This window comes from Canis aureus, chromosome 16, assembly GCF_053574225.1.
Source record: "Canis aureus isolate CA01 chromosome 16, VMU_Caureus_v.1.0, whole genome shotgun sequence".
Taxonomy (NCBI): Eukaryota; Metazoa; Chordata; class Mammalia; order Carnivora; family Canidae; genus Canis; species Canis aureus.
Window position 1 is genome coordinate 62918012 of NC_135626.1, and position 19024 is coordinate 62937035.

Genomic DNA, 19024 nt, shown 5'->3' on the forward strand with positions numbered 1-19024 from the left:
TAGGCCTGACGTCCGAGCTGCTCATTGGCTCTGGGCGCTCGCCGTCCCCAGGGCCGCCCGGCCGGAGCCGCGCCTGTGCGCGCGCCCGAGGGAAGGCGGAAGCGGAAGTCGGGGGCGCGCCGGTTCGCCGCCGAGAGCGCCGCGGCGTCGGGTCGGGGTCCGGGGTCGCCATGGGGCGCGGCAGCGGCACCTTCGAGCGTCTCCTAGGTAACGCAGCCCCCGCCCCTCGCGCTGGCCCGCGTCCGGGGAGCGGCGGGGGGCGGCCGCGGCGCGATGCCGGCCCCGGGGTGTGGGTGGGCGCGGCGGTGCGGGGACCCGGCGGGCGCTGGGCGCGGGCTGCGACCCGAGTGGGCGAGGGCGCGCGGAGGCCGGGCGGGCGGCGGCCTGGAGCCCCCGCGGCGCGGCCTTTGAGCGAGCGGCCGCGGGCCCTGAGTCACGGAGGCGGGCACCTGCCCCCGACCGCGCGGACTGCGGGGCCCGACGGTGCCCGGCGCAGCGGCTCCGCGCTCCCGCGCCGCTCCCCGGGACCCCGTCCGCGCCGCGCCCTCCGCAGCCTCGCGGCGTCACCCCAGGGCAACGGCGGGCTCGGTGTCGGGGGCGCCCCAGCGGCGGCCCGGAGCCCGCCTGCGTTTTCCTCGGGTGTGGCTTTGGAGGAGACCCCGAGGAGGCGTGCTCCTGTGGGCTGAGGACGGTTCGGGCCCCGAGATCCGCCGCAGCTTACCAGCAGGCCAGTGCCGCCCGCGGCTGGCTAGGCCCCGCCGCGCCGGGACGAGGGCCAGCAGGCCGGGGCGCACCCGGGCACCTGCCGGAGGTCAGCCCGGCCCGGCCCCCAACGCTTGAAGCAGGGACCCGAGTCGGCGCCGCGTCCTGTCCAGCCTTGCCCCGCTGACATCCCAGCGGACAGGCTAGAGCCAGGGAAAGCCAGGGACCCCGAGGCAGGAGGTGGCCCAGCGTGGGGTGAAACCCCGCCTGGCTCTGCGCCACGCTGTGCCACTCTGGGCAGCGACCTCGCTTCTCGGCCTCGTCGTCTTTGTTCGTAAAGACGACGGACACAGGACGCTGCTCAGGAGCTCGTGTAAGACCTCAGATCACGCTGGGTGTCTGGAAGGGCACTTGGCACGCGAGTGCGTGAGTGCACGGCAGGTGCTCGGCGTTAGTAGTTTTCACGTCGTCTGCTTTTTTTCGGGGAACACAGCACCCTCGTGGTTATCGGGCGCCAAGAGGATTTTCATCGGTGTCCCGTTCAGCCCAAGTGTTTTCAGTGGGAACGAGGCGGTCTCTTCTCTCCATTGCGGAGCTGGGGGACCACCCAGGGAACTGCAGAGGACAAGCCCTGGTAACGGTGTGCTTTTGCCTTAGACAAAGCGACCAGCCAGCTTCTGCTGGAGACCGACTGGGAGTCCATTCTCCAGATCTGTGACCTCATCCGCCAGGGGGACACGCAGTAAGCGAGGGGGCTCTGTCTGCTCAGAAGCGGGGGCTGGCAGCATGGCGCTCTGGGCTTGCCTGCTGCACACTGGTGCCCCAGGATCCCGCAGTGTCCTGCCCTGACGGGAGTCGACCACATTAGACCTTAAGTGGAGAATCGAGTGGTCTCCGCACTGGGGTTTCTGGGATCTGGGGACAAGGAAAGGGTTTTCTCGGTACAGCCTGGGGGTCCTTAACATTTGCTTGGGGATTTTGAAGATCAGGGGTGGCGGTGGAGGTGGGGGGCTTTTCTCAATTTAACTTCTAAGATACGTGTTTTTTTTTCACCTTTTTTTTTAACTAATACTCTTTTTTTTTTTTTTTCAGAGCTAAATATGCCGTGAGTTCCATCAAAAAAAAAGTCAACGACAAGAATCCCCATGTGGCCTTGTACGCCCTGGAGGTAACTAGACCCCTGCATTCCGGCCACCTCAAGGGTCACCCCCACCCCACCCCAGTGTCTGGAGGGCAGAGACAGGCTGACCCCGGGGCCTTGCCCACCTGCCTGGGGAGTGAGGGTAGGTAGAAGCAGCTGTGATGGAAGGCAGTGCCTCAGCTGCCCCGCCTGAAGCTGACAGGCTTAGGGCCCAGAGGGTGATTCTGGTTCCTGAGCCTCATGGGAAGAGAGGACGGTCAAAGGAGCACACAGCTTGGGTTGCTGCCTGACCCAGAGCTGCCACATGGACTCTTATGGGGCCAGGTGGCCTGAGGTGGGCCTGTCCCAGGGGCAGTCCCTGCCCAACCAGTGGCCCCACCCTTCCCTTCCTTGGGTCCTGCAGGTCATGGAGTCTGTGGTGAAGAACTGCGGCCAGACGGTGCACGACGAGGTGGCCAACAAGCAGACCATGGAGGAGCTTAAGGAGCTGCTGAAGGTGGGCGCTTGGTAGGAGGCAGCGGGGTCCAGAGCAAGGAGAGGACACAGTTACCCTGAGGCTGGGCCTGTGCTTTTCTGGGTGTTTGCCAGCACCTGAGGCAGGAGCAGTGCTAGGCAGACAGAGGACAGGAAGACGGGTGTTGGTGGTTTCTGCACCTCGAGCATCCCAGGCTGGTGATGTCAGGGGGTGCTGTGTCTGGGGACACGGAGGAGGCTCTGCTCTACGGGGTCAGGAAAGGCTTCCCAGGGCAGGGTTCAGAGCCTCACTGGGTGGCGGAGGAGGAAGGGAAGGAGCGGTGTGGGGATGAGTGTGAGCGAGGTGTGTGGGCAGAGGCCTGGGAGGAGCACCAGGGGCAGCTGGGTGGGTCCCATGTGCAGAGCCAGTGTTCTGAGCATGGAGGTGTGTGAGCCTGACGTGTTTACGGAAGGAGAGCTGGGGCACATGGCGCAGCAGGGATGCCTTGGGAAGTGGGCTCCACACCCTCGGTTTGTAGAGCCCCGAGAGAGTGTGCTGCACGGGCCACTGCCCCCCGGCCCCATAGGCTGGTGTTGCCTACCTGCGGGGATTGTGATGTGGGTGGTGACACCAGCAGGTTGTGTGATGCAGAGCAGGTGGTACAGGGGTGCACCTGTTTCCTGAGGTGAAAGGGTGGCCCACAGGGTGAGGCGAGTAGCGGAGCCCCGGATGCCGTGTCTGCTGCCCCTGGTGGCGGGGGGCTGCTGCTCTCTGGCCTGTTTGGGCTCGCGTGGCTGAGAGCCCTGCCAGGACCTGAGCTGGGCCCCGACCGGTGACCCGGCCAGTCCTTACTGTGGCCCAGCTGAAGGAGCAGGAGGGTTAGTACTTCTCGTGTCACGCGATCGTGTCCTGTTTGTGCCGCGTGTGGTCTGAGTCGGCTAGTGCCCCCTGGAGAGGAAGGGTTACAACGGAGAGGAGGAGTTCAGGACTGGACACATCACGGGCAGGAACCAGAGGGCTAGTGCGTGAGCTGGTCGGCATTTCTACGCAGCAGCTTTCTCATCCTGCCATCTTTCTGAGCATCCCTCAGAGCTCTAGGAACCTGGCTGGTATTGCTCTAACCCGGTGGACGTGGCGGCTCTGCATGCCCGCTGCCCGCCCCCCGGGCTGGCTGCACGGCTGCCCCCTCAGTGCGGGTCTCGTGGGCTCCCCCTGTTAGAGCCTGGCGTTTGCCGGAGCCTCCCTGCGGTCAAGCTCCTGGGGCAGGAGGAAGATTCATGTGGTTTTGGGAAGCTGGGCTCCCGGGGTGCCCTAGCTTCTCCTAGGGCAGTAAGGAAGGGTCGAGCCCTGAGTGGGCAGGTAGCCACGACGGGTTCGTTTGAGGGACGGGGCTTCAAGGAGGAGGGTTGGGCCTAGAGAGTGGGTCCGTGCTCGGCCCGGTGTCCCACCCGGGGCCCTCCCTGCTCTGCCAGCCGCGATGTCACAGGGAGACATCCCTGGTGTTGGTGTCTTGCGCAGCCCTCGTCACACTCTTCCTCCTCCTTTCCGTGCAGAGGCAGGTGGAAGTAAACGTCCGAAACAAGATTCTGTATCTGATCCAGGCTTGGGCGCATGCCTTCCGGAACGAGCCCAAGTACAAGGTGGTCCAGGACACGTACCAGATCATGAAGGTGGAAGGTGAGCTGGGCGGGGTCCGTCCCAGGCCCAGGACACAGCCTCCAGGAGCCGAGGGGCAGCTCTGTGCCAGGCGGAGCCAAGGAAGGCTGTGTGCACCCCGTGATGGCACCCCACTGCGTGACGGGCGGCAGTAGGAAAGTGGAGTGGGGGTCCCCGTGGACCCCCTGCCTTTCCCGACCTCACACCCAGTCAGGGCAGGACAGGGCATGCGGCAGACAACACACACATGGGGAGAGTTAGCAGAGGAGCTAATTCCCGAGCGTTGGGTCCTCGGGGGGAGGGAAAGCTGGGGGCCCTGGCCTCCAGGCGGCTGGTTGAGCACCAAGGGTGGGAGAAGGCTGGATAGCAGGCAGCTTCTGTGCCGGGCCTGAATGTGAACAAGCCAGTGAGGAGGGCTGCTGCCAGCATCCTGGGCGGGACTCGCTTCCGGGCCCCGGGGCCATGGTGGACCGGTGACAAGGCACAGGGGGTGGCAGCCTGCAGGAGCGGCTGGGGTGGGAGCTGAGGTGCCCTAAGAGTGGTGGGAAGGCCTGGGAGGCATTTAGTGGGGCTGTGACAGGCGAGGGACCTTTTCAAGGCCTCTTCTGGGCTCATCCCAGCCATTGTGGTGGCCACCCAGATCTGCTGGGGCTTGGTGAGCAGGGCAGTGGACTCAGGCCATAGTGCCCACGCTGGGCAGCAAGAGAGAGAGGGCTGGGGTGCACCCACCTGTGCAGAGGCCCTGTCCTGAGGCGTGGAGCAGGGGCAGCATCTGGATACTATATGAGGGTCCCGTCCATGCCGCTGAGCTGGCCTCAGGCCCTCAACACTGGACGTTGGACGTGGGATGGTGGGTGTACACCCACGTTCACTTTCCTGGAAGGGCATCCAAAGCTTTATGGAGTCCCCAAAGTTATGTGCCTCAAAATAAGCTTGGGAATCCATTTGAAGAGTTGTGAGAGATACAGTTGGCCAGAGCATGGGGCCAGGAGCCAGACAGGAGGTCCAGGCCAGACCTGTGGGGCCTGGACATGGTGGGAGCGAGGCCAAGCTCCCTGCCCTAGGATGGGGCAGCCCACGAGGAACCACCCTGGGGACAGCTGGCCCACTTATGCCCCCGGGCGCCCTCGCCTGGTGCCGGGTCACTGTGCTTGCTGCCCAGGGGCTCTGGGCCTCCTTTTGTAGGTCTGCTTAGGGAGATGGATGCCCAGAGCTAGGATGTGGTTCCTGAAGGTCTCGGGGCAGACCAACCAAGGTTGTCACAGCAGTGACCATGGTCTCCTCTCTCCAGGACACGTCTTCCCAGAGTTCAAGGAGAGTGATGCCATGTTTGCTGCAGAAAGAGTGAGTTCACGAGGTGCTGGGGATCTAGCAGTTACCTGTGTTTTGTTTTGTTAAGTTTAAGTAACCTGTACACCCAGCATGGGGCTTGAACTCATGACCCCAAGATCAAGAGCCACATGCTCTTCCAACAGCCAGCTGGGTACCCCAGGAGCTAGACTGCTTTGAGGAAGCGGAAGGGAAGCCGTGGGTCCCGGCTTTGGGAACGTCGGTGGGTGAGCTGCCGTTGTGGAACGTGCAGCCGTGCTTTGCAGGCTGAGTTTGGAACGGGGCTCAAGGTGTCTTCATGCCACGGCCAACGGGTCACATCCTTGAGACAAACATGGACCTTGAGCTGCGGCGAGAAGTCTCGCTGTCACATCTTTAGGAAGCAGCGTCCATTTGCGGTGGCTCATGCCTCGCTGCAGACTTGGCCCTTGGCCCCTGACCCCCGAGCCCACGCTGGGTCTTCTCCTGTCTGTGGGAAGTCGGGATCTCGCCGGGAGGGTGGGCGCTGTGTGATCCTGATTCTGTCTGCCCCCAGGCCCCCGACTGGGTGGATGCTGAGGAGTGCCACCGATGCAGGGTGCAGTTTGGGGTGGTGACCCGCAAGGTGAGTGTGCCTGCCCCGGGGCCGACCCCAGGTCCCCGCTGTCCCCACGAGGCCACTGGGGCCACTCCAGGTCCGTTTTCTCTTGGCTGTGACCTTATGATGCAAGGAGCAAATGCAGCTCCTAGCTAGGCGGTGAGCGTGTGAGCATGGTCTCCAGGGGGTCCTGTGTCCATGGTCTGTGCTGTGGGATGAAGCTTGGGTGAGGCTGCACTCCCCAGGGGGCAGGGAGAGGCCTCGAGAGGCTCCGGCGTGCGTGGCAGCATGCGTGGCCTGGGCCAACAGCCTTCTGGCGGCGCCTGTCTTCCTACTGCGGCACAGAGGCCTGGGGCCAGGGCGTCTGAGCAGCCTCACTGGAGCCACCATCAGCAACATCTCTTACCTCCGCACAGCTCACACATGACGTTCACGAGTCTGTCTTTTTAGTTTGACATTTTTACCCCAAACGACTGCTGTTAAGAGCCTGGAAGCGTGCCGTTTCCCTAGGGCGTTTGTGGCGCCCACCTGGGGAGGCCCAGGCTGGTGCGCCCTGCGGCGGGCAGTAGTGGGCAGGGTTGGTGCGAGGGGCCACTGGCCCAGCACAAGGCCGCACGCTGATGTGCTCCATGTCACAGCACCACTGCCGGGCGTGTGGCCAGATCTTCTGCGGCAAGTGCTCTTCCAAGTACTCCACCATCCCCAAGTTTGGCATCGAGAAGGAGGTGCGCGTGTGTGAGCCCTGCTACGAGCAGCTTAACAAGTGAGTTCCCTGCTGGGTGCAGGGGGGCCTGGCGTGCTCGGGGACGCTGGGCTTCTATCCCCGCCGTCCAGCCGCAGGGCCGGGACGCGCCCAGGGTCTGACACCTGCCAGCCAGTTGCTTAGGCTTGTTTTTTGGTCTGTCAGCTTTTTAAATTTTTTTTTTTTTTTTTTTTAGCTTTTTAAATTTTTTTATAAGATTCTTTCTTTCTTTCTTTCTTTCTTTCTTTCTTTCTTTCTTTCTTTCTTTTCTTTCTTCTTTCTTTTCTTTCTTTTTTTCTTTCTTTTCTTTCTCTTTCTTTCTCTTTCTTTCTTTCTTTCTTTCTTTCTTTCTTTCTTTCTTCTTATTTATTTATTCATTCATTCATTCATTCGAGAGACAGAGGCAGAGACACAGGCAGAGGGAGAAGCAGGCTCCATGCAGGGAGCCTGATGTGGAACTCGATCTGGGGTCTCCAGGATCACACCCTGGGTTGCAGGCGGCGCTAAACCACTGCGCCACCGGGGCTGCCCGGTCTGTCAGGTTTTTTAACTTTTTAGTTTGGAAGTAAAACTTAGAGAAGAATTGCAGGAGTGGGAAGCGGACCCCACACGGTGCGGCCTCCCCCCAGGTCCCTCGGTGTGGCTGTGGCCGTGGGGCTCACTTGCGTCCCCCTCTGTACGGGCTCTCCCACATGCCGTGTTCGTTGTGAACCTGTGCGGGTACCCAGTCCTTGTACCTGAGACTCCCGGGAGGAGTGTGCTTGTGGGACCAGCACGCCACTGGCAGGCCGGGACATGTGATAGTAGCCTGGCGCCGGCCCCTGGTTTGTGTTCCTGTTCTGGTTCCACTGAGTCCCAGCTGTGTCGTGTGGCAGTTATGCCCCTGGCAGGCCCGCCCAGGTCCACAGCACACGCAGGTGGCTGTCACGCCTCCTTGGCTCCTGTGACCTGTGTGCAGCCTTTGTCCTGAGGTGTGCTTCTGCTCTGGGTGCGACCCCAGGATGCAGCTGTCTCCCTCGGTGCAGCCGCACTGAGGTCCCTGCTGTCCGTCTCCCAGTGTCAGCGATGGGAGCTCATCCCTTGGTTACGTGGTGACTGCAGGCTGCTCCCCTGGAAAGTTCCTTTCCCACGTTTGAACCTCGTTTCCAGGAGAGGGGCTGGGGTTTAGACCGGGTGACGTGCCCGGGGTCCTGCGTCCGAGGACAGCAGAGCTGGTGTGAGGGACCAGTTTTTGTCCAGAGTGTGACCTGTGGCCCTAGTGTTGTTCTGTGGGGATGCTGGGGGCCAAGGGGTGGCGCTCAGCCACCCAGCGTCCTCTCGCTCCCAGGAAAGCAGAAGGAAAGGTGTCATCCACGACAGAGCTGCCACCGGAGTACCTGACCAGCCCTCTGTCCCAGCAATCCCAGGTACTGGCCCCGGGTCCCTGGGTCCCCAGGGGTGCCTTGCCCCGGGCCCTGCTCACAGCCTCTCTGTCCCTAGCTGCCCCCCAAGCGGGATGAGACGGCCCTGCAGGAGGAGGAGGAGCTGCAGCTGGCCCTTGCTCTGTCCCAGTCTGAGGCCGAGGAGAAGGAGAGGATGGTGAGTGGGGCGGGCTCCCCTGGTGTGGGGGTGCCGGGCCCCTGGATGTGTGGGGGGGTACCGGAGTGTAGAGGCTCGGCCCACCCAGGCCAGGACACTTCCTACCTCTCTACAGAGACAGAAGTCCGCCTACGCCGCGGCCACAGCCACATACCCCAAGGCGGAGCCCGCGCCCGTGGCGTCGTCGGCGCCCCCTGCCAGCAGCCTGTACTCCTCGCCGGTGGTGAGCCCGCTCCCCGGCTGGGCCACCGGTCTGTGGGGGGAGGGAGGGCTGTTCCAGAAGATGGGTGAAGATGCCTGATCCAGCAGGTGCAGGTCAAGGTCCGGCCTGGCCGTCCCCAGCTCTCTGCTCCTGGTCAGAGTTCCCTGTAGGGCAGAAAGACGCTGGGAAGGCTGGAGACCTCCATAGAGTGAGAGGGGGGCAGGCGAGCCCTGGGGTCAGGGTGGCCTGGCTCTCTCCAGCCTCGGCCCCCCTGCACCATGTAAGTGGGGTGTCGGTGGGACAGAGGTTTAGGAAGTCGTGAGCTCCGTGGGCTCTGGGCGGGGGCGGGGCCAGGCGCTCGAGGGCCTAAGAACAGCCCTGCCAGCCCACGCTGGGACCGGCCGTGTGGCTGCAAGGAAGCCGGCGGGATACTGCCGGCACCTTGCTCACGGTCACAGAGCTCCTAGGGCCCCTCAGCCAGACCGGCCAGTGCCCTGTGCCCACCGTCACCGTCGTGGTACCCAGCCTCCTGAGGGACGGCCCGGGAGGGGCTGGGCAGCGTCTGAGCCTGTGGGTCACCGCTGCTCTGGCCTGTCTCCCCAGACGTCGTCGGCGCCTCTGGCTGAGGACATCGACCCAGAGGTGAGGGCACCCCCACGTGCCGGGCTTTCCCCCTGCCGCTCCTTGGCCCTTGGGAGTGACCCTTGTTGTGCACGCAGCTTGCCCGCTACCTCAACCGGAACTACTGGGAGAAGAAGCAGGAGGAGGCCCGGAAGAGCCCCACACCGTCTGCCCCTGCACCCCTGACGGAGCCGGCCGCCCCACCCGTGGAGGGACACGCAGTCCCAGCCAACGCGCTGGAGGTGGGCTGCTCTCAGCTCCCAGGTGGGGGGGGGGGGGCCACACCGGATGCCCCCCCTCATGCTCTGGCCTCTTCCAGACTCCCCTCCCGGAGACAGACCCTCAGCCCATAGCTCCCTCCGGCGGCCCCTTTGGCGAGGTAAGCTGTGGCTCCCAGTCGGGCCCGCCCAGGCACCTGTCTGATAGGGTGAGCCCTGCCTACACTGACCTCCTAGAGGCAAGTCATTCCAGCCCAGAACTCTGCATGGAACCTCGCCGGGCTGGTGGCTGTGGTCCAGAACTTGGCCACATGCTGCCTAGAACGGATCGGGGTATTGTAGGGCGGCCCAGCACCACCTGGATGAGTCCTTGTCCTGTCCTGGGGCTGCTGGGCTCTGTTGGTCATTGGAGTCAGAGACCAGGGTCTCTTCGAGGGAGGCAGGCCCCGTATAGGGGAGGGACAGAGGGGCCATGAACCGGGCTGCCCGAACTCCAGCTAGCTCTGTCCTGGCCAGTGCCATACCCATGTGCAAGAGTTAAGACTTCTTAGGCCTCAGTGTTTGCATCTGTTAAAGGGGGTGCCGAGGTCGCCCTTCACAGCACCACTGGGAGGGAGGGGGGCATGCACAGCAGGCTCAGAGCTCAGCGCCTGGAGTGGTGGGTGCTGCCCCCGCCCAGGAGGCCTGGAGGGCACAGGGGCCGGCTCCACAAGACCCCACCGTGTGTCCCCACAGCAGTACCAGAACGGGGAGTCGGAGGAGAGCCACGCGCAGTTTCTGAAGGCCCTACAGAACGCCGTCACCACCTTCGTCAATCGCATGAAGAGCAACCACGTGCGGGGCCGCAGCATCACCAACGATTCAGCCGTGCTGTCCCTCTTCCAGTCCATCAACAGCATGCACCCCCAGCTGCTGGAGCTGCTCAACCAGCTGGACGAGCGCAGGCGTAGGTGCTGCGGTGCACAGGGTCCTCGTCTCGAGGCCTCACTGTGCCCCCTGGGTGCAGTGTTGTGTGAGCACCTTCCGCGCCGGCCCAGTCGCTCTGGGCATCGGCAAGGTTCTCAAGGGCGGGGCTACCCCAAGGGGCGGCAGCTTCTCAAGAGCCCGTCTCTGAGCTGCAGGCCACTCAGGAGGTAGTCCCAGTGATGGGAGGTGTCCCGCTAAGCGCAAGACAGCCTAAGGAATCCCACCCACAGCCCTGACACTGGGAGCCCAACGGCCAGCCGTGCCCTGATGACAAGCACTCGGCTGGGCAAGGGCGGGCCCAGTGGCCACGCCCCAGAGCCAAAGCCCAGTGTGGGGCAGCCAGGCTTCCCTCCCATGCCAAGCACTCCTGGCTGTGCCCTGTCCCCACAGTGTACTACGAGGGGCTGCAGGACAAGCTGGCGCAGATCCGCGATGCCCGGGGAGCACTCAGCGCCCTGCGGGAGGAGCATCGAGAGAAGCTTCGCCGGGCCGCCGAGGAAGCTGAGCGCCAGCGCCAGATTCAGCTGGCCCAGAAGCTGGAGATCATGCGGCAGAAGAAGCAGGTGTGGTGCTCGGCCCCACTTTGGGGGAGCCAAGGTTGTGGACAGCCCTGATTGCCGCGTTGTGGCCCACAGGAGTACCTGGAGGTGCAGCGGCAGCTGGCCATCCAGCGTCTCCAGGAGCAGGAGAAGGAGCGGCAGCTGCGCCTGGAGCAGCAGAAGCAGACCATCCAGATGCGGGCCCAGATGCCCGCCTTCTCCCTGCCCTATGCCCAGGCACGCACCCAGCCCCGTCCTACCCCTGCCCCCGACTCCAATGATGGAGGAAGCCGCTGACCACTGTCCCTCTTTGTCCCCAGCTCCAGGCCATGCCTCCGGCAGGGGGCGTGCTGTACCAGCCCTCCGGCCCAACAAGCTTCCCGGGCACCTTCAGCCCCGCAGGCTCAGTGGAGGGCTCCCCCATGCACACAGTGTACCTGAGCCAGCCGGCCGCCGCCGCCGCCAGCCCCTACCCCAGCATGCCTGGGGCCGGAGCAGGTAATGGCCCGGGCAGAGGTGCTGCCAGCCAAGATGAGCCCAGACCACTACTTTTTCTTATTTGGTTTTGCTTTGCTATAATTTCAGATTTACAGAAAAGTTGAAAGGACAGTACAGTTTTCTGTATTTTCCCAACAATTAACATCGCGTCACAAATCTGCTTGCTCTCTGCACATGCACACGTGTGCACCCACGGGCTTTCTCTCCTAAACCTTTTTAGAGCAAGTGGCAGGCGCGATGCCCTTTGCTCCCGGCAAATGCGAGACCCTCCCCTGTGACCTGGGCATGGATTCCAGGTCGGGAGCCCGAGGCTGTGGTGTGACCTCCACTGCGGGGCTCAGCTCTCCCACAGCATCCCTGTCACACCCCTTGTGCCCACAGGGAACCCCATGGTGGTTGTCTTTAGCTACTCGGCTGCTTGTCATCTTTTTTTTTTTTTTTTAATTTTTATTTATTTATGATAGTCACAGAGAGAGAGAGAGAGAGGCAGAGACATAGGCAGAGGGAGAAGCAGGCTCCATGCACCAGGAGCCCGATGTGGGATTCGATCCTGGGTCTTCAGGATCGCGCCCTGGGCCAAAGGCAGGCGCCAAACCGCTGCGCCACCCAGGGATCCCCTGCTTGTCATCTTTGATCTAGAATGTTCCCACACTGCCTTGGCGTTCTTGCACTCACTTTTCCAAGGTGCTGGCCTGCTGTCTTGCAGACCCCCTCCCCCCACAGTGAGTTTTGTCTTCGTTGGTGTGACCGTCTGTGGCTGTATTTCAGCCAGGCGTCTGGGCGCTGGAGTGTTCAGTGGGAGGGCACAGCCAGCTGCTGGCCACGAGGCGTGTGGCAGCCTGTCCAGGTTCCTCCCCAGAAGGGACTGGCTCTCCTGTGACAGCCCCAGTCCAGTGGGGAGATGAGACCTATACCTGTGCTTGTTCTTCCTAAATTTTTACCTGCTAGCTCTAGCATCTCCTCTGCTGCGTCTGAGGCTGTCTTTGCGTTTGTCACCTAGTGACTCTGGCACCTTGGCCCTCTCCTGTTGCTAAGGAGGCAGTCTTCCTCCTCCCGTTTGCTTTTTTGTCATCTGCATCAGCATGGACCCGTTTTATTCAAATTTCTTTTCTTTTTCTTTTTTTTTTTTTTTCAAATTTCACAGTTGGTTTTGGTGCTCAGACTGTCCCAGGTGCGGGCTGCTCCGTGTTCACGTTGTTGCTCTCAGCCCCGGAGGTAGCCCCCGTGGCCTGGTGTGCTCTGTGGCGACTGTGAGGACACCTGTGTGCACACACCTGGCTCACCTGTGTGGCAGACAGGCTCGCTGACACAGCACGGGGCTCCTCCCCTTTCCACGCCAGCAAGTCTCGTTCTCGTTCTCACGCTCTGTTTGTTCTGTTTGCTCCTGGAACACACAGAACGTGGTTTGGGGAGTGGCAGGCCGAGCCCCGGGGAAGGGGTGCCTGTGACCCGGCGTGGGGTCTGTGGTCCTGTCTTCAGGCCAAGAGTTTCAGGAGGTGCAGGGGCCTGTTTCCCTGGCCCTCCTGCGTCATCCTGTCACTCCCCGTCAGTAGGGTTTGGTTCATTTCCAGTTCCATTCGGTGTTAGAGCTCCTCACCCATCCTGGATTTTCCTTCTTTTACTTTTGTGAGAATGTGAAAAGTGAACTTGGTTCCCAAAGTCGCAACAGAGGAAATCTGTTGATCTCCTCTCCCTCCGCAGATCCTGGCATGGTGAGCGCCTACATGTACCCGGCAGGGGCAGCCGGCGCCCAGGCAGCCCCCCAGGGCCCCAGCGGGCCCACCGCCAGCCCCGCCTACTCGTCCTACCAGCCCACTCCCACGCAGGGCTATCAGGTAGGTGGGTGGGGCAGCTCCCCTCCCCAGCCAGGGCCCTGGAGCTTCTCCCATCACACCCTTCCCTCCACAGAACGTGGCCTCCCAGGCACCGCAGAGTCTTCCGGCCATCTCCCAGCCCCCGCAGTCCAGCGCCATGGGTTACATGGGGAGCCAGTCGGTGTCCATGGGCTACCAGCCTTATGGCATGCAGGTGAGACTGTGTGGCGTCCGGATGGAGAAGAGGCTGGGGGAGCACTGGGCGGGCCCCTTCCCCACTGTTAGGCTCTCCCTGCAGGTGGTCATTTGATTTTTCCAAGTCAGAAATGCCCCCTTTCTTGGCATGCAGGATTCCTTAACGCAGGCTTCACTTCACTTTCAGAGTCTCATGACCACCCTTCCCAGCCAGGACGCCCCTCTGCCGCCCCCACAGCAGCCCTACATCGCAGGGCAGCAGCCCATGTACCAGCAGGTGAGTGTGTCAAGGCTCAGGATGCTGAGCATGGTGGCCGTCCTGGGAAGAACAGTGTAGGCCAGGATGGCTTCCCAACAGACAGCGAGGATGGAACACACCCCGCACACATGCACGCAGCAACAGGCACAGATGCCCAGACCACGCGTGTGCCCAGCTCAACCCCACACACTGGTCGGGAGGCCTGGGGGGAACTGAGCCCTGGGGCTGAGAGCAGGGTGGAGCCTCCTGGAGGTGGGAAGGCTGGGGCCTGTGGCAGGAAGACAACGGCTCCTGTGCGGGCCCCCCAGATGGCACCCTCCGGGGGACCCCCCCAACAGCCGCCCCCCGTGGCCCAGCCGCCGCCTGCGCAGGGCCCTCCTGCACAGGGCAGCGAGGCCCAGCTCATCTCGTTTGACTGATCCTCGGCCGGGAGCCCGCCATGCAGAACACTATGGTACTCCGAAACCACCGCCTCCGTCTCTAACTAGCGTCGTCCTCCTGCCTCGCTCTCCTACTGCCATGTAGTGTCCCTGTCACGGGCTGGGGGTGGCCCTTCACCCTGCCCGCCCCCGTCCTCTCCTGCTGACTGCCCGTGCCCCCAGCCCCCGTCCTCATCCCTGTCTCCCTGCGTTGGTCTCTGACTCCTTTCCCCAGGGCTGGGCCTCTGAGGGTGGGAGGGAAGGACCTTCTCCCAGTGAGCCAGGGCCCGGGAGGGCTGGCTGGAGTGCCCTCCCATCTGCTCCCCAGAGCTCTCCAGCGTGGCCCCCGAGGTCAGCAGGCGCTCCTGGCCCTCCCAGGAGGGTGGGGGTTTGTCTCCAGCTTCTCTGCTTGAGCCGCCATCTCATCCAGTGCCCTGAGTAGACGGAATGGAACACTGATAATAAAATGTCTTTCAACAAGCGTCTCGGAGTCTGGAGAAGGAAGGTGGTGGGTGGCTGGTCCTGCTTTGCAGGCGTGGTAGGCTCGGCAGGCGGCCACCTGTGCCCAGAGCCAGGCCGGGTCCCACAGCCGCAGCCCCCCCCCAGGCTGCGCCCCCCCAGGACCTGCTGGATTCCTCCCCAGTCGGTCCACTCCCAGCCCGAGGATCTCACGCCCGAGGGCCCGACCCCTGGGCGACCCCAGCATTAGCTCCTCCAGGCTCAGGCCGCGTGAGCTCCGCCTGGCCAGCGTGGGGGCGCTGCTCCGGGCCGGGCTCCTAGAAAACGGCCGAGCGGGGCCCCCGGGGCGCACACGCCGGGTGTTGGCGGGGCGCGGGCGGGGCGGGCGGCTGGCGCAGAGCCGGTGCTCACACGTCCTCCGCCCCCGTCACCAGGAATGTCGGGCGGGCACGGACGAGGCTGCCCGCAGGTGACCTCGGGCGGCGGCAGCACCTGCCGAGTGGGCGCTCGGGACCCTCGTGCGCGCCCCGCGGCAGAGCAGAGGCTACGGGCCCAGGCCTCCCCGAGCGTCGGCCGCCTTGGGCCTGCGGTCGCCCAGCGCGGAAAGGGCCTCGCAGGCCACCGTCGTGCCCCGGCCGACCCCGACGCCGGGCGGCCTACAACGAGCCACTGCGCCTGCGCGGCTCGCCGCCTTGTGGGTAACCTTGGGGAGCGAGAGGAAGGAAGCGCAGCCGCGGCTAGAGCGTCGTCTCCGGCTCGTTTCCCCGGAGGCCTCGTGGGCTAGAGCGTCATCTCCAGCTCGTATGCTCGGCGGCCCCGGCGGCTAGAGCGTCGTCTCCAGCTCGTATGCTCGGCGGCCCCGGCGGCTAGAGCGTCGTCTCCAGCTCGTATGCTCGGCGGCCCCGGCAGCTAGAGCGTCCTCCTCTCGGGGAGCCGCGTGTGACCTTCCCGCCCGCGGACCGATGCTGCCGCCGGCCGCTCGCCCCCTTTGGGGGTCGTGTCTCAGGCTTCAGGCCGCTGCGCTCCGTCTCGCCAGGTACGCGGCCCGCCGAGGCCTGGCGGGTGGCCGGGTTGGGGCCCTCCGCGGGCAACATGGGGTGCAGGGCGGCGGCGGCGTCCGCGCGCGGCGGGCTGGTGCCCCCGGGGCGGCGGTCCCGGCGGAGGTGGGCGTCGCGAGGGCCCCGGCGCCGGCTCCCTAACCTCGCGGGCTGCTGACTGCAGGGGTGGCCCCGGGTGACCTCACACAGGTCGCCAGCCCTCCCCAGCCGCAGTGTCCCCCGCAACCCCAGGGACGTGCTAGGGCTTCCGTCGGCGGGTCTGGCCTTGTGCCGCCCGAGGGCCCCGGCTCGGACATGCCTAGTGCGGCGGAACGAATGCATTCAAGTTACTGCCCTGCTCTCGTGGCCCCACAGTCTTTCGACCCGGAAACTAACGTGGGTCTCACGTCTGCAAATGCCTGCGTGCATTTCTAAAAGTCATTGGAGGGTTTAAGGTAGCTGGGCAATCCCCTTATCCACGTGGACCCTGGAATCCGAGAAGCCGGCCTTGGGACCCGGGAGCTAGACCTGAGCTCACAGCGCCTGCGCCCGAGCCGCCCGAGCCGCCCGAGCCCGGCTGACAGCTCTGTTTGAATGGGGGGCTAGGCAACAGGTGCCCCGCGTCTGCGCCGTGCGGCTGATGAGATGCAGCAGCCATCGGATGGGGGAGGCCCTCGCCGGTGCACCCCTGGATAACGCCCCCAAAGAGTATCCCCCCAAGATCCAGCAGCTGGTCCAGGACATCGCCAGCCTCACACTCCTGGAGATCTCAGATCTCAACGAGCTCCTGAAGGTACCACAGCCTGTGTCTTGTCCCTGGTCTGTCTGGGGCGTGCTCCCTGGGTACAAAGTACATGCGCTCCGTGCCAGGCTTGTTGTGTATCTTTGGATGTGATGGGCGACTGCTGAGACTACTCTCTCCTCTCTCCCTGCAGAAAACACTGAAGATCCAGGATGTTGGACTCATGCCGATGGGTGGTGCGATGCCCAGTGCTGCCCCTGCCGCAGCAGCCCCCGAGGTGAGCCCAGGCCAGGGCCCCGTGCAGAACGGTTTTTCTCTAGTACCTGTTCTTCCCATGTCACGTGGCCAGCCAGCCAGATTTCTCTCATTGTCCCTCATCTTGGTCCTGCATCAGCCGACACATCCCGCAAACCCGTGTGTGCTGGCTGTGGGCTCCCCTGCAGCCTCATAGGGGCCTCCTCCCCGCCGAGATGTACAGGTCCCTGCCTGCATGGAGATTGTTTCTCATGGAGAGAAATTGGCGATGATCCGAATAAGAGGAAAAAGGAAAATTTTACTGAGTAGCAGAGCATAATAAGTGTTGTGGAGAAATGTAGGGAAGAAGGCTTAAGGAAGGGGATGGTTACAATTTCAAGGAAGGCCCCAAAAAGGAGGTGACGCCGTGGGGGAGATGTGAGGAATACGGGAAGAGAGCAGGGCACTCCCAGCAGAAGGCCAGCAGGCACGAGAGCCTGCATGGGGCACATCCAGGGCTGGAGCAGACGTCGGGGAGGCGGTGGGCGGGGGTGGATCTCCACGAGGAATCCAACAGATCTGAAGCCACACACCAATTTATTGTGTTTTGTGTTTGGTTCTTTGGTTTGGGGGCAGGTATTGCAATTTCTGTTAGCAATAGCTCGGGTTATCTGTGAGTACAAATAGTGACCCATGTGTGTATCCCCCAGCCTCCGCAACAATCAAGGTTTTGCCCCATTTACTCTTCCTTGTTCCTTGAAGCTTAAAGCACATTCCTGGTCCGTCTGTCCTCGGTGTTCCAGCACATCTCTCAACGAGCAGCTATTTTCTTTCTTTTTTTTTTTCTTTTTTAAGATTTTATTTATTTATTCATGATAGACAGAGAGAGAATAGATAGGCAGAGACACAGGCAGAGGAAGAAGCAGGCTCCACGCAGGAAGCCAGACGTGGGACTCGATCCCAGGATTCCGGGATCAGACCCTGAGCCACAGGCAGATGCTCAACCGCTGAGCCACCCGGGCATCCCGGGTAGCTGTTTTCTTAATGTAGCTGCGAGCCATTTGTGCAAGAAACATAGTTAATGGTCATCCTCTAGCTCGTCTGCTCAGATTTAGCTGATAGTCCCGGACTTTATAGCAGTGGGTTTGCTCTCGTCTGAACAAGGTCTGTGTGCTGCATCTGGCCTCTGGGTCTCTGAAGTCTGGATCCTGGCCTCAGTCCCCTTTCCCCAGCCATCCGATGCTGAGGAAGCAGGTCAGGGGTCCTGGGGAGTGTCCCATGTCCCAGATGTGTCTGATGGTTCCATGGCCGTCAGCTCCACTTCTCCTGTCTGCGTGAACTGGTACCTTTCCAGGCAGATGAGATTCAGGCTGAACATTTGGGGCAAGGAGAGAGAATTACTATGAAATTTGTTTGAGCTGGAACTCTTCTGAGAATGAAGGGATGCTGGTAGTAACCGGGGGGCAAATCCAAACCAGGACTGCCTCAGGCCGCCATGCCAGGTGGCCCCCTGCTCCCCACTGGTGCTGCTGAGTCTCACATGTGGCTGCAGGGAGCACTCAGCACAGTCCTGATGTGGGTCGCCAGGTGACGGCGGGGCTGGGACTGCCTGTCAGGTTGTCACCCACCTGTGATTTGGGGTTGAGCTGAGGATGGGAACACTGCTTTCCTGAGACATTGTTGGATAAGACCTGTTGATGTCACCCTGCCTGTGCCCCAGTTACAGCGTTTACGGGGTGCGGGAACTTGAGCGGCTGTTTGAGAGCAGCCTCCAGAGAGAGGTAGGGTTTGCGGCCAGGGAACCGCGTCTCACTGGGGAGTGTGTCAGAGGGAAGGCTCTGAGCGGCCTCCTGCTAGAACTGCAGGCCTTGCTGGGCTGGCCTAGGGGTTACAGGATAGGGTGGCCCGGGAGTGAATATGCCTGCTTTACCTGGTGCCTCCACTCCCCCTCAGGCAGTAGAAGAAGAGATCCCCAAACAGAAAGAACGGACACATTTCACTGTCCGCCTAACGGAAGCAAAGCCCGTGGATAAGGTGAAGCTGATCAAGGAGATCAAGAACTACATCCCGGGCATAAATCTCGTCCAGGTGAGCTCCGTGTGCGGCGCGGTCCTCCTGCTGTCCCTAACGTGGCAGCAGCACCGGGACTGGCCCCTTCTGGGGTAGGTGGGCACAGAACCCAGGCCCAATCTGACTTTGCTCTATGGTAGGCAAAGAAGCTGGTGGAGTCCCTGCCCCAGGAAATTAAAGCCAACGTCGCCAAGGCAGAGGCGGAGAAGATCAAGGCAGCCCTGGAGGCGGTGGGTGGCACCGTGGTTCTGGAGTAGGCCGCTTTGAGGACTGGTGGACACGGGTCCCTGGGACCTGGGTGAGGCCCCACCCGCCACACCCCCAACATCCGGGATCTGCTCAGAACTGCGGCACTGGCACACCTTGGCCAACTCTGGATGGACCTGCTGGGATGGGGGCCGTGGCTCCTGTGTGAGCACCAGGGAGGTGGACTCTAGAACATACCACGGTCAACATGCACCCCCTGGTGGCCACTGAGAAAAATACATTGTTCGGGTGCGGTGTGTGCAGAGTGGTGTGTCTAGGTGGGCTGCCAGGCGGGTGGTGTGTAGCTGGCTAGGATGGCCATCTGG

General features: G+C 62.7%; 2 protein-coding genes across 5 annotated transcripts; both read left to right on the forward strand.

The window, feature by feature from the left end:
* The first annotated feature begins 47 nt into the window (after nucleotides 1–47).
* HGS (hepatocyte growth factor-regulated tyrosine kinase substrate) lies at nucleotides 48–14391 on the forward strand. 4 transcript variants are annotated; one of them, XM_077854594.1, is made up of 23 exons: nucleotides 48–207; nucleotides 1360–1444; nucleotides 1795–1870; nucleotides 2247–2339; nucleotides 3851–3974; nucleotides 5245–5297; nucleotides 5818–5886; nucleotides 6498–6622; nucleotides 7929–8007; nucleotides 8081–8179; nucleotides 8295–8402; nucleotides 8985–9023; nucleotides 9101–9244; nucleotides 9322–9381; nucleotides 9956–10166; nucleotides 10577–10749; nucleotides 10822–10962; nucleotides 11046–11223; nucleotides 12925–13058; nucleotides 13132–13251; nucleotides 13420–13509; nucleotides 13800–13945; nucleotides 14239–14391. In XM_077854594.1, the coding sequence occupies exons 1-22, from the start codon at nucleotides 171–173 to the stop codon at nucleotides 13908–13910; spliced, it is 2349 nt and encodes a 782-aa protein (XP_077710720.1). In that variant the 5' UTR covers nucleotides 48–170; the 3' UTR covers nucleotides 13911–13945; nucleotides 14239–14391. The 4 variants fall into 4 exon arrangements, with proteins under 4 accessions (XP_077710720.1, XP_077710721.1, XP_077710722.1 ...); XM_077854595.1 differs by having other exon boundaries at nucleotides 9959–10166; nucleotides 13800–14391; XM_077854596.1 differs by lacking the exons at nucleotides 48–207; nucleotides 1360–1444 and adding an exon at nucleotides 1501–1643 and having other exon boundaries at nucleotides 13800–14391.
* Nucleotides 14392–15233: 842 nt separating this feature from the next.
* On the forward strand, nucleotides 15234–18955 carry MRPL12 (mitochondrial ribosomal protein L12). Its single transcript, XM_077854601.1, has 5 exons — nucleotides 15234–15405; nucleotides 16013–16199; nucleotides 16342–16425; nucleotides 18336–18470; nucleotides 18593–18955. Exons 1-5 carry the CDS (start codon nucleotides 15332–15334, stop codon nucleotides 18707–18709), a joined length of 597 nt encoding a protein of 198 aa, XP_077710727.1. The 5' UTR covers nucleotides 15234–15331; the 3' UTR covers nucleotides 18710–18955.
* The last annotated feature ends 69 nt before the right edge of the window (nucleotides 18956–19024 follow it).